This window comes from Manduca sexta, chromosome 13 (genome assembly GCF_014839805.1).
Source record: "Manduca sexta isolate Smith_Timp_Sample1 chromosome 13, JHU_Msex_v1.0, whole genome shotgun sequence".
NCBI lineage: Eukaryota > Metazoa > Arthropoda > Insecta > Lepidoptera > Sphingidae > Manduca > Manduca sexta.
Genome location: NC_051127.1, coordinates 8175233 through 8200909, shown reverse-complemented (window position 1 = coordinate 8200909; position 25677 = coordinate 8175233). Strand labels below are relative to the sequence as shown.

At 33.0% G+C, this 25677-nt stretch overlaps 1 protein-coding gene and 1 pseudogene across 1 annotated transcript; both read right to left on the bottom strand.

Annotated features, from left to right (window-relative positions):
• Positions 1–1395: 1395 nt before the first annotated feature.
• LOC115445005 (nose resistant to fluoxetine protein 6) lies at positions 1396–10741 on the bottom strand. The gene is made up of 13 exons (XM_030171041.2): positions 10465–10741; positions 9982–10205; positions 8037–8251; positions 7796–7881; positions 6921–7102; positions 6352–6503; positions 5386–5554; positions 4968–5161; positions 3486–3633; positions 2952–3135; positions 2437–2579; positions 1827–1936; positions 1396–1543 (listed from the first exon to the last, which is right to left on the bottom strand). Exons 1-13 carry the CDS (start codon positions 10739–10741, stop codon positions 1405–1407), a joined length of 2223 nt encoding a protein of 740 aa, XP_030026901.2. The 3' UTR covers positions 1396–1404.
• A 2036-nt stretch (positions 10742–12777) lies between these two features.
• LOC119189133 lies at positions 12778–25160 on the bottom strand (annotated as a pseudogene).
• Between the last annotated feature and the right edge of the window lie 517 nt (positions 25161–25677).

Genomic DNA, 25677 nt, shown 5'->3' with positions numbered 1-25677 from the left:
ACTTATTTGACTCATTATTTTGATTGGGTAGCTATGTTAGAAAAATAGCGACCTAGCACAAATTAAATCACAGATAATATTAATAATATGACAATCCTATTTTACTCACAGCGACGTCTAGCGAGCATAAAACTATTTCCTTATTCCTATTCTCTATTATTTAGTGTCGACTATTATGACGAGATGGCGCTAAATAACAAAGCGTTAAAACGTCGATTAGCAAATTAGAAAAATTAAAATTAATAAAAATGTTACAGTCTCGTATTGGGTAAATTGTTAGACTTGAAACCGAAAAAAATACTTACAGAAGTTGTTAATATACTAAAGGGTGTCAGGACGCTTAAGCGCCTAAGAACGATTCGACTCTACTTGAACAAAATGCGTTGTCTCTAAATAATACATGTGTATCGAAATAATTCTTCGTTTAATATTATGAGTTTTTACCACGATTTACTAGTGGATTTGAAAGCAGCCAAGCGAATCTTACGCTATCTAAAAGGGACTATAGACTATAAGATTGTATATGATAAATCTCATATATCCATCTCCGGATACGTGGATGCTCATTGGGCATCGAATCAGCTAGACCGGCGCTCGTACACTGGTTATGTATTTAAAATAGGGAACTCAGCTGTGTCATGGGAAAGTCGTAAACAACGAAACGTAGCATTATCAAGTACAGAGGCTGAATACATGGCGTTGTGTGAAGGAGCAAAGGAGGCTACATTCATTAAAAGTTTTCTGTGCGAATGTTTAGGTAAAAACTTTTCAGTGACATTGTTTAATGATAGTCAGTCAGCACAGAAAATTTATAATAGTCAAATCAATCATAGCCGTAGCAAACACATATATAGATATGGATATCAGGCATCATTATGTGAGGCAAATTGTAAAAGATAAAATTATTAGATTAGAGTATTTGTGTACCGAAAATATGCCAGCTGATGTCCTGACAAAATGTTTAAGTAAAGACAAACATTTTAAATGTATTTCTCATCTTGGTTTACAGATTGTTTAGTTTAAGGGCAGGTGTTGAAACTGTATAGTAGCAAAGAGTATAAACCAAACAATAACAACCAATGTGAGCTAGTACTGGCAGTATGCCGCTTTAAATTTAGAAATTATATACTTCTCTTTTGTCGTTAATAGCCAATAAATTACGTATATCTTATAAGAAAAATATAAATACTAGCTATAGGAAAAAGTGGCGTATAAAAAACGAAGTTGGTATTTACAATCATTACAAAAACCACGGCTTTATAATAATTATATTTAATAAGCTAAATAACTAAAATTATTATTATACAAAATCCTGATACTTTATACAATTATATATCTTAAATACAATCTTATAAGTAAATTTATTACGTTATATTTTTTAAATATTCTATCATATTTTGTTATTTAAAATTTCGATGAAAAATGTACAGTATTTGGTAGATTATCTTGCAAGTGTCCTGAACTTGATGTCGGTAAAGTACTTATGCTTGGGTGAACACTTATTGTTGGCTGATTCTTATTACTTGCTTCTGTTCTGCGTGATCTAGGAGAGATGAAGTCAGTAAATTGTCCTAATTGTTATTTATACAGTAAGGGTAGAAAAGATGTTGCTGTCCAAAAAATAATATCTTCCAAAATATTATAGATATTGTGTCACAATTTTTTTTATACTTTATAATATAAAAGAATACAAATACTAACATTTTTTTGTAAAATGGTAACGCATTAATGAAATATTTTGAAACTAAAACGCAACTAGACTTTATTACAGACCTTTATGTGGCGGTAGAATATTTTAATTACACAAAGAAGTACTTATTACTTACTTAGGCTTCAGAATCAGAGTCAGTAAATTGTTTGCGGGTGCTTCCGCAAAAAGCCATAGCAGTAATGCGACAACACATCCATAAACCGTCACTCCGCCAGCTAAAATCAACTGAAACAGTATAACTCGAGTTAGTAAAATTGTCCAAAATATTTCGTATGATTTTGTTTTTTTTTTAATATGATTTTGGAATTAAATATACAAGATATTTGTTTGCTAACGTTAACATGAATTGTGAACAACAGAATTTGTGGCTCTACATTTTCTTAAAACGAAATTAATGAATTATCGAAATTATCACCAGTGTCGTGCTTAAATCGCATCGCATCGATAGTGAACACCACGACTACCACAAATGTCAGTAACATTGTTTAGAATTTTGAAACACAGAATTCTGTACTCTGGATCTGCACTCGTTATCTGAAGACATGAAATATTAAGTCTCATAAAGACCAAAATTGAGACATTTCACCACATAGTACATATATATCAATGTTTCACCACGTCTTTCAATTTCAAAATAGTAATTTCGCACTTTTACTTTACGTAATTATCCAAATAGATTTACATACGAAACACTCAAAGCATAATAAAATTAATGATAAACTTACAATTTCAAAGTAATCATTGTGTTGTGGATTTCTGGTGACGAAAACGTTATGCGTTATTATGATGTGATGCACCAAGTATAGTCCGTATGCGAGCCGGCTTAGAGGAACCCAAGGGTACCAACTCAAGAATTTTTTGACTATAGCTGAAATATAATAAGACTTGTGTTATTACTTCTGTAGTATAAAAAAGTTTTTTTCTTAAAATAATAAAAAATAACAGGTACATTAGTATATACTTAGTGTAAACAAGATAGAAACATATTAAAGAGTATTTTTCATAAATTTAAAGTATAATAACGATAATATTTGTAAAGATCATATTAAGACATACTACATTTGATAAATTAGAGACAGGAGGTAAAGTTACTGAATTAGTAGTAAATAAACCCATTAATAATTATAATAAAGACCTATTGGAATAAAAGCTAATAAGAAATCAGGTATAATTCATCAGACCAATGATAAATTGGTGTATTATTTTCGTCTTGTTAGAATTCAAATTATGTTGAACTTACGCACATCTCCAAGCGAACAACAAAGAACTATTGCGGCGACCCCACAAGCCCATGCCGGGCGATTTAACGCCGCATACATCGCACCTTCGAGAGAATTGTAATCGCGCCACAGAAATGTACTGCCAACCATCATCACCACTAACATTAATACTATAGCAAAAAATGTGCCCAGCACTGACCATTTCTGGAAGGACAAATCTAGTATATAATTTTGTAAATACAAATAATTATTGTGCGCACGGAGCAGTGTCACATTTGGAATAATAAAAGTGAATATAAAGAAGGAGTGTATAAAATAAAATTATATTATTATTTATAGTCCTTAGTGATTTAATTATATTTTACGTACCTTTGTTGCATAATTATTTACCTGGTCAAACCTTTTATAGTGCGTATAATTGGTTATAGAAGCCGCTACAAGGAAAACTGACTACGTAGGGTGTGACTCTGGCGTAAATTGATTTTAGCATAGAAAATGTAAAGGAACAATTTAGGATATATTAATGAAAAATTTAAATAGAAAACAGATTTTACCACTGATATTCTTCTTGTATTCGATTTCGCGTTATATTTTGCAAATATGTATCCACTGAAAAAACCTACTAAATAGGCAGCGTAACGCGTATGGCTTTTTATATAAGCTAAGTGGAAATCTTCACTGGCTCGGGGATTCATCACGAATCTGAAAATTATAGCTAGTTAGTTATTAATGTCAGATACACCAAGGGTCAAGAAAGGAATAGAAATAAACATTTCCTATAATAGCTATTGATGATATTGCCAGGGGCCTAAATCTACTTTCCTTCCCAATTTGCTTTGATAAGCACATTTTCCGCTGACATTATAAATGGTGGTAAATGCCACCAAACGATGCACGTACTTACATTTTGCTATAAAAATATAAACAAAAACGTTATTCCTATATTGCAACTATTCCTAATTACTATTACCACTATAATAGATAGACATACCTCACACACGCACTTTACGCCTTTATACTCAGGTGCAACCGGGTCACCAACTTTTCGTTTGTGTTTACGTCCCATGATGTGATGGAGTTCGAACTTATCGTCATATTGGCCACAAATTCCTGACTCTGAACTGATACTTAGCAGAAAAACCTGATTTCACTTTGCCCGACTTGAGATTCGGACCCCGGACCTCAAAGCTTTGTCGTACCACGCACGAAATACAAATACGTCACCAAAGCAGTCTTTTAAACAGACTTCCTTTCTGATATCAAAATTACTATGGTTTACTCAGAGCAAAGACAGTTGATAACTTTTATGAATAAATTAACTATTAACTAAGTTAAAGAATAAATACTAATTATTGTTGTTATGATGATTTTATGTAACAATGAAACGAAGGAAGTCATGCAAAGTTGAGCAATGACGACTACACACACCTATATTGTGTGGAACTTGAAATTTTTCCATGTCATAAGGACTTAATTGTAGTTGGAATATGTATATTTTTTCTTTAATACAATCCATTGTTCTATTGACTTTTATGTTTTAGATCACGTTCAAATCAACCGCGAACAAATAAGAAGTGTGCATTGTTGAAAATTATCTTCATCTACTATGTCGTGAGAGGATAATATGAAGATGGTCCGCAAAACGGCAATGCGCAGACGTCTGCATTCGATTAAAAGGCGCCCTTCAATTAAGGTGTCCGGAGCTATGCCTAACGCGCCTAAGAGGGCTACCACGGAGTTTTGCTTAATATGCAGGTGTAGGGTGGTCTTGTCAACATGGTTTTAGTACAACGATACTGTCGACTTAGTGACTAACGGTCAGTTTCTTCAATAAGAATAACAGTAACAGTCAAAGTTACAGTTTTGTCAAAATATGATATTTGTGTTGTGACAATTCTTATGGCTTTTGCTATAGCGACGTTTTAGTTTGGCAATTTTTATGCTTTGTACTCTACTCTGGCTGTAATTTTTAATTTTAAGGTTCATGATGAAACTGGCCGTAAATTATAAGTAAATTAAAATAAAAGCCATCTTACTCAAAAGTGAAGAGCTGAACTGCCGAAAGTTGGTACATGTAGTTTATAATAGCAGGCAAGACGAGAGAAGCAATGGTGACTACACTAGCTAATAGCAACCCAAGCCGCGGTAGATGCTTGTATATCCAGAATAAGATTACAGTCACCACGAAGAACTGGAAGTCACAGGGAATGTACCACGATACGACGATGCACTACAGGAAACAAAACGCACCAATTTCAGTATCATCGAATGTCAAGAATCGCTGACTAAGAGTTTTTTTTAAAACTCCTCCTTTCTTAGATATGGTAAGCGAGGAGCATGTTGATTATGTCAACAATTCACTCTAAAATACTACTTATAATAATCACATTTCTGATCCATCTAATGGAAACCATAGAGGCGACAGAAGAGAAGCAGATTAAAAAAACAACTTACGATGTTTTCCGTGTCTACATAGTTGCTGACCATTAGTAGGTTTAACCACCAATTTTTCCGACACTGGTCCGTATCGTGGGCAACCGCCCTGTTCCATAAGGGCCCAGATCCAGTGTAAGGGTAGATAGCAGATATGAAAAATATTACTATTGCATATGCTACTATCAATCTGAAATTTTATAATTAAACCAAGTATTGCTAAGTATAACATAATATTGTGTAACATAGAAAAAAATCGGATGAAAAAACGAGGCTCATTATAATTATGCTTGATTAGTAATATAGTTTCAGATATATTTTGAGTTGTTTTTTTTATTTTGTACTTTATTCACAATCAAAAAAGAGTTGTAAGCTATATCGTATTTAAATCAGATCAGTGGTTCATGTGGTTAATTGCGACAAATAAAAAACAAACTAACACATTACATTTTAATTGGATGTCAAGCAATGAATTAATGCGATAGATGATTCATTTCTAGTAAAATATACACGTGCAAAGTGTAGGAGTTTTTCTTTGATATAAATATTCCATTGGTTTGTAAGTACTTCCTAAATCTGAATAAGCGAAATATCGGTAATTAAATTATACCCACCAAAAAGATTATTTGAGTTTTAAAAGATTATTTCTCCAAATAAGTGTACATAACGTAATAGTTTATATGAAATATTATTACGACATTTTATGTCTCATTTAATTTTTCTCGTTTCCTAATACATTACATATATATTTATTTTATATATTATTTGATAGAACGAATGTATTAAGGCAAACATAAAAGACAGATGAGACGGAAAATTTCGTGACAATATTTAGCAAAAATTATTTCATTCATACATTTATTATAAGAAATACTCACCTAAGCTTTATAAATGTCAGTTACAAATCTTTTCATCATATAAACACCCACTAAAATGGAACAGAACGAACTAGTTTTATGCTAAAAAAAAATTAAAGCATATTCTTACCTCACATATCTCTTCAATATGAGGAAAATAGGATTTGGCAGTACTTTAAACCTAACAAAATTTACACATGTGAGAAACCCCGACAAGAGGAAAAATGTGTCCACGAAGAGATCGTCGTGCAACACCAACATACCGACTGCTGATTGGGCGTCCTGGGAAAATAAGAAGTGTTTAATATAAACATCCTTACAGCTTTTTATTTAGGGTGATTTTTCAATCATCGGATAAGAGATATTCAATAAAGTATAATACGAACAAATTAAAGTTTGTATTTGTATAAATATAATAAGTGTCATGGTTAGACTTCTCTATTTTGTTTGGTAATATATATTATGTATTTGATCGTAAATTTTACCTGAGTATTGAAAAAATTGACCTTAGAATATTACCTGCACAAATTTTGTTTTGCTTTGAATACTGAATTGAAAGTAAAGTAGGGAACTTTAATATACGGAGCAAAGATATTGTTAAATACCTTAATTGGACCCTCACACAAGACATCTGCCAATTCTAGTATTGTATAGAAAATTGCGAGCGACTTTTACCACGAAACATAAATAATTACTTGCCTTATCCGAAAGCAATCCATCACTAATTGGTCCAGAGTTATATATTCCGATTTGATGGTCAAGTACTATGAAACACATGGTCAGAAATCTTATGCCGTAAAACACTTCAATACCATCTTTTTTCATTTTCAAAAGGTTCGAAGCATTCTCCCGTAAACAGAACGCTTCGATGATAGCTGATTCTGTAATGAACAAATATACATAATAAGTTTTCAATTAATGATTATTACACAATGTTGTGCGTCGTAATGATTCATTTGAAAATTTAGTAAAACGTTAATTTATTTTCTACACAGCTGAGAAAGCCTAAGGACAGTCTTATACCACTCAAATATGGTACCGGTGCAACATAAGGTTTACGCATGTGTCCCTTGATATCACCCCTCAGCGGATGGGGATAGAAATGATTAACAATAATAAGCTTTCCTTACCCACCTATACTGCACGTAAGCGCTAAATTTCTTTAAGATTAAAGGTTAAGAATAATAATGATTGTAAAGATTGTATAAGCGGCGATAGCCTAGTTGGGTGTGGAACGGACTGCCAAGACGAATGTCCGCAGGTTCAAATGCCAAGGGCACACACCTATGACTTTTCTAAAAAATCATGTGTGTATTCTTTGTGAATTTATCGTTCGCTTTAACGGTGAAGGAAAACATCGTGAGGAAACCTTGCACGTCTGAGAAATTTTCTATAGGAATTTCGAAGGTGTGTGAAGTCTACTAATCCGCACTAGGCCAGCGTGGTGGACTAAGGCCTCTCAGTAGTAGAGGAGGTCCGTGCTCAGCAGTGGGCAAGTATATAATACAGGGCTGATATTATTATTATATTATTAAAGATTTTGAAATTATATTTATTAATGCTTATAATCTTACTTTTGGTTTCTTCGCTGGAATCATTTTTTCGATTGTTCAAATATGTGCAGATCAAATTAAGGATGACTAAAATACCGACGAGTGAACTGGAAAATACACAGATTAAGCAGTAACTTTATCAAACAGCAACTATAAGTTTCATTGTGGCGTAGTATTCTTAGCAACAAGTTGACAGCGACTACCCTAGTCTAATCGGTGTATTTATAATAAGCTGATAAATTGTTTCAAAAAATATACTCACATAAACCCATAGAAAAGTCCGTCATACTCCCTATGTTGGTCGCTTATTTGACACTCTTCTGTAACGGCTATGTTAGGTTTGATTCCAGCTGCGCCCAGATGACTTCGATTCAGCATAATTTCGGTCAGTCGTTCGATTGTCTTTGGCTGACAGGAGACAGGGGCGCAGACCCCCCATGTTATCTCGTTTAGTGGGCGCGTATGTGGCGGACGATACTAGATAAATAATTATTTTTAGATGCATATTTTAACATATTATAGCTTCTATTGGCGGCGAAAATATATAATGCGCCGACACCTGAGGGTCTATCTACTTCGAAAAACAAAATCCGTAGTTTCGTATGACGGATCGCACATTTTGATAGTACGAAGTATTAAGGATCCGATGACGGATTTGATGACGGATGCGATCAGTTCATCGCAATATTTCAGACATGGAATTTGTAAGAGCCATCCCTTTTTAAAACCTTCTGCGAGAAAAAATATACGGGGAATTGATCCTACCTCTGAAGTAAGCTACAGAACGGTGACGGAACCGAAGTAATTTGGTAGTAGAGTTGAATCCGAAATTCATCGTTTCTTCGTTTCGGAGTGACGTTCGACGTTTTTTTTTTTGAAGTAGACCCTCTGACAAGACCTACTCTAATACGAAAAGCCTACAATCTAGATAAGTGATTGTATTCAGTATTTTGTAGTCTATTGATGGGGTCGTAAGTATATCAGCATTTCCAAAATGCAACCGGGCAAATAAAATCTTTATCACGTAACAATAAAAATGCTATTATAATGTAAGGAGGCGGCACATTGTTTACCGCATGACACAGATGATAGTTGCTGATTTATTCCATTAATTAATTGAGCAAATCACCTTGACAGTAATTAACAAATGATCATTATATTACTTAGTTTAACATCGTCTTTGAAGCTGTAATAAAACAATAAAAACGCCGTTTTCCCGTTCAATTTGATTGAAAAAATGTTAGCTTCGCCTCTTAACACCAATTACTATTTATCAAACATGCTCATAATTAGAGGACAACAAAGCGGATAAACTCTTTCATAAGTGTAAACGATTTCAATTTGTTTTATAATGAAATAATTTTTATAATTAAAATATCATAGGAAATTTATTTGCGTAAGGTAATAAATTTTTATTAGTTTATGATATATTGCTATACACAAACCATATTAAAATAAATTGATCTACATTTGTATTTCTTTTCGAATCCTTAACCGTGACAAAAAGTCAAAATTAAAATAAATAAATGTCTTAAAACTATAGAACTATTACGTTGATTCTACTTCATGTGTGGCCGATAGGCTCGTCCCCGAAAGCAATATCGTAGGATCGAACACACACGCCTAAAAGTGAGTACTCTGGTTATGTTGAGGTTCCATAGGTAAAAACAAAGCCTCTTTATAATGTAATGTAAATTGGCCACATAATAGCATAATGAAATAAATAAAAAAATACCTATCTATTGGAATTATTGTATTTGGAATAAAATAACAATGTACTGTGACTAAGCGCTGTGTCCTAGTCTGTTACAGTTGTCGAACGTATAATATACAAAAAAAATATAAGTTCCTATTCCACGGAAAACATAGTTTATTTTCACGCTTAGGTACTGTGCAAGGGCGACTCGAAGCCCAAGAGGTTACACCTCTGCGTACGCCTTTGGGGATAAAGACGTAATTTTATTTTTGTGTTTACCTTATATCTACTTAAACACACCTCATTAAAATTAAACTATTTTTCGGATTTATTATTTTTCGTGGTCATAGTCGGTACCCCAGAGTTCGCCTATGACCATAAAGGCTGCAAACTCTTCAAAACGTCGGGAGAATATTTATTATAAGTAATATAAAAACCGCGATAAAATCCAAAATATTGTTGAATTTTAATGTCTTACATTCGCGTAACCATACGAAATCATTAAACTCACCTCTATAAAATCCAAAGCCGACTGGTAGGGAGAAAGGGGTTTGTCAACAGGCTTTCTTTTATCTTTATCGGTTCTTTCTAGAATGATATCAGCCAAGCAGTACTTGAACCTTAGATTCTTATGCTTGTCCGACCACGGCGCGTTCAGACACTGATCAAAGTTTCCAAGTTGGTAACGATTGCCGAATAACAAACCTTGTGGTTCGGACGATTGTGTGTCCCACGCTACGAAATTAATTGTAATTTATTTGGAGGATTGGATTAAATAAAGGCGCTAATGTCGATAGAGTTCTATGCGTTTAAATAACGTGTTATTATTAAGATTTTTTTTCTGATAGTGATTATTGTACTCTGGTGATGTAATTTTTGAATTATAAACATTTATAAACTAATTTTTAACACAAAATTTATTAACAATTGCACTAATATTTTGTTAAGTTTGAATGTGTTCCAAAGATTTACTTATCACTCGCAGATAACATACCCCAAACTGCCCACAAGGTAAAATTCTGCAAATTCTGAAGCATCAAATAGATCGTATCCAAGCAAGGTTTTTCTTCCAACGTCCAATTTTGGTTTTTCAACATAAACATAACATCGTCAAGATAAACCCGACTTTCGTCTTGCACTGATTTCGCCACTTCCACATTCTCTTTAGTTAACCTTTCATTGATATACCTTGCTTCAGAATTTTCCGTCTGATTTAAAACAAGGCCTTTGACGTTAATTACTAAGAACAGATAAATCAATAGACGCTTCATTGTGTTCTGGAAGAAAACTGAATTGCGAGTTGAAATGTGTTTAGTTATAAGAGAATAAAGTTGCATAATCAGGCAATCATCGGATGACAATTATGATGTTCCATTGTTTACGGCACCCATGGAATGGGGTGAGCTCTGAGTCTGATTATTCACTGCGTGCGATGAAACAAATTATTAGTAAAAAAAATATTATCCACTTTGATGTTACTCCATTGTTTATGCTATGTAAATTGGTATTGCAGTAGACGATTCGAGTTTATTTTGTAGTACAAGTTCTTTGGTATTCCTTAAGATAATACCTTGAAAACTCTGATACACTAATAAATGTTTTTATAGTAGAATCAAGTTGCAATGTTTTTTTGTTTTATACGTATTATTTTCAACCGACTTAAAACCGGTTCTCAATTCAACTGATTTTTTAAATATACATACAACTAACTAAACCTAAAGTTTCAGATTATAAATATACATAATAGCGTATCAGTCGGCCATCTACAGACTATAATTATGAAATGACCTTCAGTGGGTCATTTGTTCGTACAATAGGAGATCAAACCACAAAGCTTATGATAAAGGATTAACGCTAAAAAATAGTTTAAAGATATATTATTTTCCGCTCTGTTGGTTATAATAAGAATAAAAATTACAGTCGCAGCTCGGAGTTAGGAAATTGGCGATGTGATACCCCCGAGTCTTGGAAAGCACTTAAATCCGTTGGTCCTGCGCCTGATATCTCTCCGATCATGTCGGATTGCCGTCTCACCGCATTACGAAAATAAAGAAACAGAGTGCACCTGTATAATACACACTTATGCACTATAATATCTCCTGCGTACCTAGCTAAACTCCGTTGAGATTGGCGGCTGTGGCCGAAATTTGGCATGGAGGGACTCAGATTAAGTTCGAATTTATTATTAGTAGTAGGCTCTTTTATATTCTATTATCTTAATCTAAGTTCATGAATATAGATAGCGCTTTAAAAATAAAAAACTCTAATAAAGCTAGTCTACAGCCTTTCTGAAACATAGCCTACAACAAACAGTTAAATTAAATTAATAAAATGCATCTTAAAGTTTCTATCACGCAATTATTATATCGGGTTGATAAAAAGCCAAAATAATTTTAAAATTTATTATTAGCTATTTCTTAATAAACATTTGAAGAACGCCATCTATTGGGATATACCCATACCACATGTTTACACTACAAAAGGGCTGGTTCTGAACGTCGATCTAGGGTTGTGAAACTGATGTGCACAAGCGCCAGTAGGAGAGGGTTAATAGTTGTTACGGATAAAATATAGATGGCGTGATGTTTGCCTATTTCAGTAAAATAGAACTGAAAACTATTGAAATTACTGTCTACATATCAGATGAAAGAAGGGTTGGCTCTTACGTAGTAAATTACTTACACTATGGGGCTGGCAACAAATAGCAAAAGCATAGATATGGAGACATGATTACAAGTGACATATTAGGATTTATTGCTGTTTACTGATTATATAAGATCTCTCCTTAACTTGTAGAGCAAGTTAATTTAGTTACCCTGGTTATTTCTAAATTTCAATATTTATTAAAGAAAACGTCCTTAGAGGTTCAGAGCCTTTTAAACATCTTTATACTTATTATTCTATCCTTTTCGATCAAATTGCAAACTTCGTCTTAACCGAACACATTATTATAACATGATGGTCTCAGTGGAGTAGTTGTTTTGCGTGCGCGGTACGACTTCCGCTATGACGTCTTGGATTCAAATCCCGGGTTGGGCAACGTGATATTGGGTTTTTTGCTCAACCTCAGTCCGGCATTTTGACCAATATAGACGTAGACTCGCTCCTTATCACATCATGGGACAAAATAAATTGCGGTAAGTGGGTACACTGGTTACGCTACTGCTTTTTCGGGCATAAAAGACTTATGTGTGAATTATTACAATTTGCTTTCTGCTTCGCTAATAAGGTTTTAGTTTGATGAATGAAATAAAAATACAATTTTATTGTTTCAATAAATTTATACATTTATAAATGTGTACTACCTTTATTATCTACATTCTACATAGTGTCTATATGCAATTTAATTATCTAAGGACCTAGAAATCTACAAACAGTGCGAACAAGTCAAATGTGCTTTCAAAATGTTAAACATATTACGCTATTTTTTTACAAACAGACAATATTCTTACAGACTACTAAAATCTTAAATATAAAGTATTTAATTAATTCTAATATTTCCTTTTTGAAGATATATGTATAATATTATGTTAAGTTATAATATCACTAATTTGCCATTAGCCCAACAGTAAAATTCAAACACTTACTAGTTTTATTTTAGGCGCCACGCAAACGCTATCAACCTAATGCCCAAGAAACACAATACATCTATAGAAAGTTACCCGTGAACAAATTGTTAGGGCTTGCGCGGCGCCTTACGATACAAGTATTATCATTATCGAATCATTACAATACAATCTATTTTATTTGAGTAAATAAAAGAAATTTTAATTTTCTCGCATTTAGTAAATTGTGAACAAGATTTACGAGAGCAGCATACAATAAATAAAAACACAAACTTTGATATAAAACAAGGCAATACTAAGAGAAGGATATTAAGTATAAAAACTCCAAAAATAAATAAAGTTCGTAATACAATAAAAATCTAAGCTTGACAGCGAGAAGCTGGTTAAACATTACTCTGCTTCAGCATTCGAATACAATTAAGCGAAAGTTAATAAAATTCATATAACAGATTCAGAATATCAATTATTAAGAATAAAAGTGTATATTAGATGACTGCGCTGTGTAATATATTTTTATATTGCCATTTTAAAAATATTAAATTGAATTTATGTTTTATTAATGATACGTTATATTAATTGGTTTCTGGTCGAAAAAGGGTATTTGACTAATTTTTGTTTCATTTTTTTATTAAATATTTACGGAAAATAAATTCTTACAAAGAAAGCATAATTAAAATTAATAAAAACCCACACACATATAATAATACGTTTTATACACACATAGCGTTTCTTTATTTACAAATCTTTGGAACGCGTTGCAAACAACACTGACTAGATTTCACTCCATAGAATTTGTATCTATGCATTTTATTTATAAATAATTTTATTTTAAGATTAATATAAGTACTTTTAAAAATAAATTTAAAATACATTAAATATTTTTCTTAACTTATATACACGAGATGTAAATAAAATTTTGTTAAAATTAGTAAGATACGGAAATTACGAAATGTAAATAAAAATAAATTAATTTATATATTAGATTTTTTTAACTATAAACATTTGTTAATATCAGTGCATTGTGAATTGTTAATCTTTGGTGTTAAAATACCAAGCATCAGTTGCGGGATTTGATGGCTGGTAGACGCAGATATTTTTGATAGGATTTACAATTAAAATAAATTAATTTAGGACGTAATTATACAAATGGTCACTGCATGAAAAATACGAAATGAATTTTAAAGAAAGGTAAGAGGGCCGTTTTTTGTCTACAGGAGCAAATCCATTTGCAATTACGGGTGTTCTAATCGAAGGACACCTTCGATAGCCGTATAGCTGGAGAAGTAAAAAAACTCCCCATATATTTATAAGGGTATCGGAGCTGTCCGTCGACAAGAAGTCTCGCAATTTCAAAAACACGTAGACGGAATAGGGCTCTTTGGCATTATAAATATTGATTTTAATTTTGATATATCTACTTAATTTGATAATTATTATCTGTATTACTTATATGCGACTAGAAAATTACTAGATTATATACACTGACTAGCTGTAATTAATATACTAATAATGATTATTGCGTTAACCATGTTTTGTTAAAAACACAATCAATAAGAAATCAAACTTTTGAATGAAAGCTAATGGCAGTCTTATTCGCGTCAAGAAAAACTTCGTCATATGACATTTTAAATAAACTGACGACGCACTTAAAAGCCAATTAATACCTGAGAACGCAGTGCGTAATAAAAATGCGTAGAAAGCGGCTGTATAAAAAAGACGCATTTTCAGTTATTGAGAAAAACGTTGCGAGCGTAGACTCTAAAAACGCATGATATTAACAAAAGTATTCGACGCAACATAATGTTAAGTATGCCACTAGTAATATATTATCTGTAAATTAATTATTATATTAAAATTTACTTAATATAAATACTCTTGTGACTAGAATACTACCAATGTAAAACTCATAAAAAATAAATTAAATTAATAAAATGACTAGAAAATAATTTGGTAAGATAATTTAGGTAAAAAAAATGTATAAAATAAATATTTTCCAATTAGAGAATACGTTCTGAGATCGCAATACTAAATTTAAAAATCGAACGACTAGAAGAAGGTTACTTATTATCAATTTAGTATGACTAGAATTAAACTGACTAATTAATCTTCAAAAGTGACTAGATCAATATATGACTAATTAAAATTAGGTAATTATGTATAAATGACTAGAAATATGAGTATCGTAATTATTTTCATATTATGACTAGTTAGATTTTGTTTTATGACTAGAAACTGAATCATATACTCCAATTATAATCCAATGACTATATTTTTAATTTAAGAAAGAAAAAGATTAAGTTTAATGTGCAAAAAATACGTAAAAGAGTATTAACACCTCGTAGGTCGTGACCTATTTAACGTTAAATAATATGACTAGAATCAGAGTAATTAGAGATCAAATGTATAAATAGAAAAATACAGGATCATTTTTATATTGCGTTACTAAACGAAACCACATACTTTTCTTCTTAAAAATTACACTTTACATTAAGTTATTCTAACTGTAGATGTAATGCAAAAAATTAAAGTTTCAAACAAAATAAATATCAATAAAAATTAATTAAAAATTTACGCGCCATAATGCCACTACTACTACACGTACACGCAATATTCTCGCTAAACTACAAAAATATCAAAAATAACTAAAACCGGATTTTTTGTCGACAATATTCGTTGTTGATAAATGATTTTTGGCACAATTTTAGCAAAGGCAAAGAGAGTGTTTCATTTATTAACGCAACGTCAAATTTACCATATATAATAATCTAAAGATTTCATAATAAGACATCTTTCGCCTAAAATAAAATAATGTAAAGTTAAGTAAACAGTTGTTTCGGCCTAGTTACAGTCGACCTGATTCAATTCCGATGTACGACGAACTATGAAATAATGATGAGCCAAAGGTTCACCTTACCACGGTGCATCTAAAAATATGCTCTTCCGATCGATGCAGTGACCATTCGTGCTCGTCTTGTCTTACCGATCGAAACCGGCATATTAAAAAAAATATCGCTGTCATTACGGTTTTATATTACGCACTCTTCATAAAATAATGATCTGTTCCAAAATTGTTAATTTGTGTTAATCGTCAAAAAACTAATTTTTGACCATTTTTAACCTCTTTAAGAAGTTCATTTTATAGGAACTTAAAAAAAGGTCGCAAACAGTTAGTTTTTTGACGATTCCCACAAATTATCAATTTTGGAATACGTAATTTTTTTTAGTAAGAGTGTGATTTATTTTATTTAGGAGCAGACTTGCAAAAACGTGCTTATAGGATTCGTAAAGTTAACAATTCGTGAAATGCACCGGTATATAATTTGAACCAGTAAAATTAAATTACGTAAAATGACTACGTTTAGTATACAAAATGTAGAAATTAACTTAAAGAATAATTTAACTATATATTAATTTTATTTTAAATTAAATACTATTAATACTTTGTCACACATCTATAAATTATGTTAAGTATAATAACGGCCTCAATGTCTAACAATACGCCATAGTAATAATATTTGGAATGTCGCTGTAGGAGATCAATTTACACATTACTAATCTACGATAATTCTAATGTAATTTTCATGTATTTACACATCTAAACTATAAAATGATTTAATCATTACATCTAAATTAAATGTACTGTTTATTTACATAATAATAAACTCTACTATATATTACTGAAATTTTTATTTATAGAATATGATATGTTCGATTTTATGTTTTAGATTTTAAGTAATGCAAAATAATCACGAACAATAATGAACTTGTTATGATAAAACTGTTAATTGTGTTTGACACCCCATTCATCTTTTGTTAAATTGTATTGAATTAACCCACAAATAATTAGTAATATATTCAACTGTCGTAGTAAAGTTCAGAAAATCATGATTGTGTCTACTGTCTACGTTTAACGTTAAATATTTTTTACACAAAACATGATCCTTCCTAAATAGTAACAACAAATGCAACTTACTTGCATTACGAGAAATACATATGCGGGGCCTCATGTGCGTAAGCCGAATACGCGTATAACGAATTTGAGACCGGCGCGTAAGACGGGAACCGCGGCACAGGCCGCAGTACTCGACGTCAGCCGTCGCCGATCCCGCCTCCCTCGTCCTCTGATCCCGTGACGTCGAGACTTCGAGAATCCTCAGAGGAGCAGGATGATGCGCATCGGGGCCGTACATAGTCCCAATTAAGCTCTTGTTGCGGAGGCGGAATCTTGCTCCAGAAGTTTAGGCTATTGTCACGTAGTGTTTCCTGGTTGCGCAGGAGTTTAATTTATAAATAGAAGAAACATAATATGACATGTAATCAAATGATATGGCAATTAGATCACAAAAGAAAGCAACAAGTACCAATAGAGAGGAAATCAAAGAAATTAAAGATAAGCAACAAAAATTGTTAAAGATGTGTACCTAATGTCCTGGTAGATCGCCGAGCTTATTTGTGTAATAAACAAAGTATCGTATCAAATATAAATATTAATAATATAATGCTAAGTAACACCTACTTACCGTTGGATACGCAGGGTATTCAGTATGAACCTGGCGGAAAGCAGATGGTTCTTTCTCAGGCTCTTCGGGTTGGTCGTGGGCCAGTAAATGCTTCCTAAGATAGGCTTGTCTTCGGAACAGCTTCCCACACCTCTGGCAAGGGAATCGACCAGCCTCTGCAGCGGGTGGATCACGTCGCTTAGTGGCGCCAGGCACGCGGGGTTTGTGCCAGCGGCGATGAGATGCTAAGTTTGCCGGACAGTTGAATACCTACGAGAAATTATTTATTAAGTAAATAATGAAGTGATTTTATTTAAGAAAATAGCCAATCTAAAAATCATTGTCCTAAGTAATAATTATGAATTATATTTATTTAAAAGAAAATCGCATAAATCAGTCATTTATATCGTAAGGTATGATCACCAGTTAACTAACAATAATTACTTATATAAAACCACTTTCAGTTCTCAACAATTTTCTATATTTTGCATCTTTTCAAAATATTTTCCATTACAACTCAATTAGGATTATAGCGAACATTCAATAATCGGTCCGGCCGTTCTCAAATGAAATCATCAAAGTACAACATATAACATTCTTACAATTGGTAAACAAAAATAAAAATGATTTTATTTCTCCTGCTCCAATGACGTGCTAATTGTCCCGTCACGCACCACGTAACCCATCACTAGAGATGAGTATAAATATTCGCCGACACTTGCAACCCCGCTTCCCATGGAAACGGACCAAATGTTGCAGCCCCCGCTATTTATTTTGTTCCCACACAAATTTTAAATGATATATTATCTCTCATTACTTATCTATAAGTAATTGAAACTAATAGATTACTTTTCGATAATGTAACATGATAGATAAAGGATGGGATGCACTATTAATTAGCAATGAAAATATTATAACCGTAATATTATTTTGTCAATAGATTCTATGTATATTTGGGTGAATCAAAATTAAAGACTACTTAACTGAACCTAATTATTTCAAACTCTATGTGTAAAAGACAACTGTTTATAAAAAAAACTAAACGTATTTTAATTTTAATCACTAGATCAAAGTGTTATAATAAGTCATATATTTATTCAAATATTGGAATAACCTGAATTATTAAAAATATTGTAGACGACGGGTTTTAATTCAGAATTATTTTTTAACACTACTAAATTAATTACAGGGACGTACCTTATCGCACTCAGGGCATCGGTACTCGATGTGAACTATCCGCGAACACCGGTGCTGCGCTAAAGCGAACGCATCCCCGTACAGCCGCCGACATAGCCTGCATATGTACCGACCCAGCCGATTCTCTATATTAGCTATCAAAGCTTTCGCCTCTTCCGTAACTTCCACAACATTGAACGCCGGATCTATATCTCCCTACGAAAAAAATCACATATAAACTTGCAAGCTTCAAAAAACTCCTTATCGGAATTATGGTTATTAAATAATTATATACCATTAGCTCCACTTTTATTACTAGTAAATTAAACGTTACAGTTCGCTATCTCAATACAAAAGAAACGTGTCGTGGTGGTAGCTTTGTAACAGCGATTTATGTTGTAGTTTATGTTCCCGCGCCACACCCTCGCGGCGAGCGTGGCGGTGCGCCCCTTACCGCTGTTATTAACACAAAACAGCGCAAATACCCGATTTCGTACCTGCTTAATTGTTATGGCGATAAGAAAGTCGCCCCGCAACCCTTTGTAATGGCACGGTAAGAACGTCTTATTAAAAGTTCCTGTGCAACTTCACAATTAACATAATGCAAATATTTACTTTGTTTGCCACAATGCACAGTTCTATTTATAAATACCATTCTATTTTAGGGTTAATATATCCGTCTATTAAAATGTTTGGTCTATTTGGAGCGTGTCTTTAGTGGACAGAATGCGGGTTAGGTAAAAAGTTAAAACAAGTGAATAACCTTTGCATCTTATTAAAGGTACAACATAAAATGGGATAGCAATTTATACGTATAGTGAGCTAATGTATTCTGTTATGGCTCGAATGTCAAGAATTGTACCTAAGTGCAGCAGTCTAACCAATTACTAACAACAACTTGCTTAACAACTTTCGTATTAAATGCGAGCGATCCAACATTCTATGCTAATATCTGAAGCAATGACTATTATAATAAAAGTACATGTATTTTACCTTACGGACCACCAGCGTCTCGTCTTCAGCCAAGTCCCGTATAATTGTTCCAGATACAGGCGATGTTTTATCTTCATCAAACATCAATCGTCTAACAGCTTTACTTTTCTTCAGGGGTATTTGAGTAACTTTCGGCGATTTTTGGACGCTCCTCAACGTCCTTTATTTCGACGATATCAGGAGAACTGGTTTCACTTTTCGACGGTGTTTCTGGTTCTTTCGGCAAACAAGACTTAAGTTCTTCGAAAAATTGTTTGGTAAACTTTAGTTTTTTCGCCTCTGGACTTTCGCTGTCGTTTGAGTTTTCGTCGTCAATTGTTTTCTTTTGTTCCGGTTTGTTTTCAATTTCTTCTTTAGTGTCATTGTCTTCGAAATGTCTGAATATTTTCGGTGACTTTTCTGTTTTGCCTTCGTCATTGCTTTTTCTTTTTTGCGTGGGTGGTGGTGTGCAAGGCGGGGTTATTGGAGTGGTCGATTTCAACGATAAGTCGAGTGGAACTACCGGGTCATTGTAATAGGCTAAGTATTGTTGAAGGAGCGTCGGATGCTGCTGTGGGATAAGTTCATGAAGGTAATTACTGGATATGCGGACTGGTGGTAAGGCATACTGCTGATAGAACCTTGAAGAGGAAACTCGATGAAAGTGTGGTAAAGCCGCTTCCATATTTACTTTTCTGCGTTGATAAGCTTCATTTTCTCATGTTCTTTTGTAAACAATGTATCTGAAAAAAATATTGTTGTTCATTTCTTTCGAATAGTAATAAAATACTAAAGGAAACTTTATCTAATGACAAAAGTACAACGTGTGAGGTGGGAATCGGACGTTCAATGGCGGTCGAGTGGTCCATTACTTTGATTGTAACGATGTGATTCTGTTTGGATATTTCCTGCTTTGTAACTTTCGGAGTAACAGGTCACATTTTATATAATGCTTTTGCTTTCGGCGAGTAAATGTGAGAAAATGTTTCATGACAATGGCTTTTGTAATTTTCCATCGTAGGTTTCAAACGGTATTTGTTGTTCAGTGGAAATGTAATGCAATGCATGTTTAGAACTCATTATGCAATTCATAAATGCCAATTAATCTGCATAGAAGTATAATTGATAATACACACACCATACCAAATATTTTGAAATCATTCATTTTACAGAAATGTAGCTTCAGGGCTTATTATAATAAAACTAGGGTTTTTAAAGTTCAGTTACTATTCAAGATATTGTAACAAGTACTAGAATTTTATAAAGCTAAAAGAAGCTAAATGTGGCGAGTTTGTATGGCCGTAGGTCTTGGTTTCGATTCCTGGGTCAGGCAAGGTGGGTGATATGGTTATAGGTTTTGGCCTCTACAACATCATAGCACGGCATACACAAGGCGATAACTAAGTACACTAGTTGCACCACTGCCTTTCCCTTTAGGGATAAAAGAAAGGCGTGAGTGTGTACGATAGTATTAACGTGTACAGACCATTGTGCAATTTGTATTTTCATGACTAAAGCAGTTATTGCTTATTGTGTCCATTTATTAGCATAATGCAAACAACAACAAATCATTTAGCATTAAGGAGTCAAAAATAATTTATTTGTATGATTTTTTTTTTCACAGAGGCATGTCATTAGTAAATGTATTTTGTAAGTCCCTAATGTTAAAACGTCTAAACATAGAATACTAGTATTTGTCTGCGGCTCCGCTTGCGTGGTAAGGTTTTTCCGGGATAAAAAGTAGCCTATAGCACTCAGGAGTAATGAAAATTCATAAAAAAAAGAAGTCGCTTAAGTAATTCCAGACCCTACGAATTTATTCTCTTAGAGATAGAGACATCAAAAAAGTATATGAATCAATTTTATTTTTATGTTAAGATTCAACTGTATGTTAAGATTACCAACAAGCCCAGTGTTGACAACGTAATCCAAGCTTGGGGGTGGTAAATGGTTTGCCCATGTTAGGTAATTGCTGTCGCGTAGATCGGTCCCACGGTCGCCCCTGGACCCTCCGACCGGAGGGATAGTACAGTGCAGAGAATGTAGTAGGGCAGCTTTCAAAAGTGATATTCTTATTTTAAATTATTGTGATAATAGATTTTCCTAAAAACTGTATGTAGGCAATCTGTGATTTGTGCAATGTATTCAAATATTTTAGAGTTTTTTCTTTGAATTTTATTTGATTGCCGATTTATGTACATAATATTAAGTTATTATGTATTAGTGTGATAACCATCGCCCGAGACGATGTTATAAATATATTTTTCCGGTTTTAGTGCAAAATTATAAATAATTATAGAAAAATGAACCGTAACACGAAAACATATCAACCACGATCGTCATTAAGTTTAACGAAATTATTATAATTGCCTTACTAAGCATTCGACTACTATGCGTGCGCGTGCCACCCTCCCTCATTTTAATGCATTTCATTGTTTGCCTTAAATAAATAGCGTAAATAAATTTGTTTTCATATACCACACTTACCGTTTAGAACGGCTAGTTAAACACTTCGAAGATACGGCGCATAAATATATATTGACGGGTAAATGGCTAATTGACTTTTTTTGCGACATTAAATTTCATTTATATCTAAAATCAGTACTTTTTTCTGTTTTTTGAACCTATTTATATTTTTTCGAAATCGAATCGAATCGAATTCGAAAATGTCGCTTAAGTCTTTTTAGCCTCTCACCCGTCGATGTTGTCAATTCTAAAGCTTTAAAAATAGGCATATTAAATGCCATTTCTTTATCGGTGATTAATACTATTGCCCTCTACTAAGGATTTGTGATCGTTATATTTCAAGACTACACTTTGATGAGTCTAATATCAAACCACAATTATCTCTTATTTCACACTTGTATCACCTTTACCTAATCTTATCCTATTCACATAATATAAACCAATTTATAACATGCTATAATTATCAAGCGACAAATATAAGGTGTGAAACTTATATTCAAACCAGTTATTTAACAGCTCGAATAACATCTGAACGCTAATTACAGTGACCATCGTCTATACACCACGTCGTAAGTGGTGGTTAGCGAGCCTGTAATTACCGTCTAACAGTTCATATATCATTTTGTACTTTGGTTCCATTTAAATAATTTACAACCTTAAAGGTGTTTTAATGTTTGATTACGGTATCACGGAAATTTACTTATCAAATATAAAATTAAATCTGGCGTAAGCTATTACAAATTATTGTAATTAACAATTAGTAATGTAATCACGGCTGTTATCCCACAAAGAGTAGGCAGAGGCGCAAACGGTACACAAACTTCGCAATGCGTATTCCGTTCTATGATATGATAGGGGGCGAACCTATCGGGCACAAATTCTAAACTCCGCGCTGATACGGAGTAGATAAACTCAATATCAACTCACCCGACCCACAGAACGAACCCGGGGCCTATGCGCGTCATACCGTAATAAAAGTCCCGAGCCAGTCCACGACACAATTCTTGGCTATTTATTTCTTTGTTTGCATAGTATATATTTCTGTCATATAGTGTACAATACTTGCTGTTTCTTATAACTTAGTAGTCCTTTTCAGACATTGCAAATTTGAGTCCGCTATATTAATAACAATTATCTCTAGACGTAAACATAAGATAGCAAAAGTAGTATTTGAAATTATGAAGAGAATACCTAATATTTGTAATATGTTATATTGTTTGTTTTATAAAGATATTTCAAGTATGTAAGTTGATGAATAGTAAACTGTCAATACTTATATCATTAGAATGATTCTTTTATTAAGGACTTCGAAATATTTGCTAAAAGGGATAACTCAATCATGTTCACTGAATACTACCGCATCTTAATATGAAAAGAAGGGTCTGTTGCAATTTTCTATAGCGTATTCGTAAGGCTTCGTGACGGGATGCTGCAAAAGCATTTTATTAACACAATCCCCTAACATAATGTTTTCTATTCTACCTAACCTGAATTTGAAAGTGAAAGGAAAGAATAATTTAAATTGAAAGTCAAATACGAGTTTGCTTAAATCAAAGTTTAAATATTAGACAAAAATACCTTGTCAATAATCAGTTTAATTATGTCTAAATTCAATCAAACTTAATTACAACTATTGTATAACATGACAGATATTATTATTCAAAGAGCTAGTTAATTTAGCAATATTTCTATTGTCCATCAAAACTACAATAAAATCAATAACCAGGAAACTACTGTTTCATTACCTAATTCACTTATCGACTGTTTCGGAGTCCAAAGTCAACAAGCAAGCTATCTAACTCGCGGGCTACGATACTTTATACGTACTGTGGCCGGCTTCAGCAAACTTGGACCGAGGACCAACGAAGCTCAGTTTGAAACTGTATTCGATACCTAAGTGGAAACTCAGCGAGCGAGTTTACAAAACTTGGCAAAGCAACTATTTGTCTATCATATTTTTTTTATAAACTAGTTTATTGTGTTTTTAAATCTAGTTAATTAATTATTTGTTGCACCGACTACTTTATTGTCGAGTTATGTGAAATAGTTCTTATAAATTACTGTCATATCACTTTCTTTCTAACACCATCTGCTAAATAATTCAACAGTGAGAGAAAAACAACGCTTAGCTTAATTATGTAGTAAAAAAGGAATATTTGCAAAGCCGTTTTTAATAGTAAACTCTGTGCACTTTTAAAAATCTTATAAGATCGTCTAAGTTATAAACTTGCCTAACTTTTATTACATCATAATAAGGAACTTATTTTTTAAGAACACCATTAATCGCTCTATAACATTAAAACTTTATGGGAATCACTTATACAAACTTAATGACCTCAAATTTAAGGCAATCAACGTTACGCGGAAAGCAAGGGAAAGTTAATCTATGCGCGAAAATCAAAAGGGTTGGGAAGTAAACACAGGTGACTTGTTCACGCTACTTTGATACTTTTGGACATTTATATCACGTATTTATTATATAATGATAGCTGCATAATATATATTGGCTATATGCAGGTGGATAGATATATGTGCAATTATAAACTATAAACTATAAACTATATACCTATAAATTATAAACTATATACCTATGATAAAGAAAGGATAATAAAGTGAAAATTTATTGTGAAGCTAAAGGATAAATAATTAATTAAAATCGAAGAAATACGTCGGCTAATTAATTGAAAAAAAATCCAGACAAATCCGTGCAGGATTAATGATTAACCCCAATGATTGTAAACTGCGTGCATGCAGGTGCGTAGGGTGTTACTATGGCGAGAGGACTATGTGACTCACCTTTAGCCTGCTCCTCTGACTCAGCCGGACACCCCTTAGAACACAACAAGATTCAACAATTTTCAAAAATTAACCGAACTATTTGTTATTTTAATTTTATATTTAAAAGTAGTATTTCGTTCTTTTTTTAAACTCTTATATAAAAAAGTTTTGAGTTCGATAGTTTTGCGTGGCTGCAGGGGTGCGCCGTGGTCCGCTCGGTGGGGCGGTCGAGACAAGACTGACGGGTTGGACAGGGCGCGCCCCGGCTCGTGCGCTCTGACGCCGGCACGAGCTACCCCTCGGCATCACCGCTGGTATTATTATTCTTTGATAAGTTTTTTTGATGGTTTATCAGGCGATTATAAACTTTATGGGATTGGTATATTTCTGTACTAAAGTTTGGTTGATGCTTGTGAAGTTTATTCGGGGTTACGAAACAAATACTTTGTGTTTATCTGAATGAAAAGAGAATCTGTAAGAAACAAAATGAAAATATGTATAGCACAGATTTTTCTTTAATTCTGCCTATAATAACGAACATAATAATAACTTTATGTAAATAAATATTTACTAGGGACAATTTTAGTTATTTTTAGATTTTAATTGAATGACTGCAAAAACAAATAATTTTGCCGTGGTAAGATATCTGTCGCCACGGAGTTCGGCCCTCATGCACGTGTTTGAAGCTTTTTGTCGTGTTTTGGTGAGCTCGGGACAGCGCCCGGTGACACACAGATAAGTGATAACACC

Excerpts from the sequence above, each read along its gene's own strand:
- LOC115445005 (XM_030171041.2), bottom strand. The coding sequence starts at position 10,741 with ATGAAGCGTCTATTGATTTATCTGTTCTTAGTAATTAACGTCAAAGGC. Across the intron at positions 5,555-6,351 it reads ATATTGAAGAGATATGTGAG|ATTGATAGTAGCATATGCAA; the intron begins GTAAGAATATGC and ends ATAAAATTTCAG. Across the intron at positions 2,580-2,951 it reads TTGTTCGCTTGGAGATGTGC|CTATAGTCAAAAAATTCTTG; the intron begins GTAAGTTCAACA and ends ATTATATTTCAG.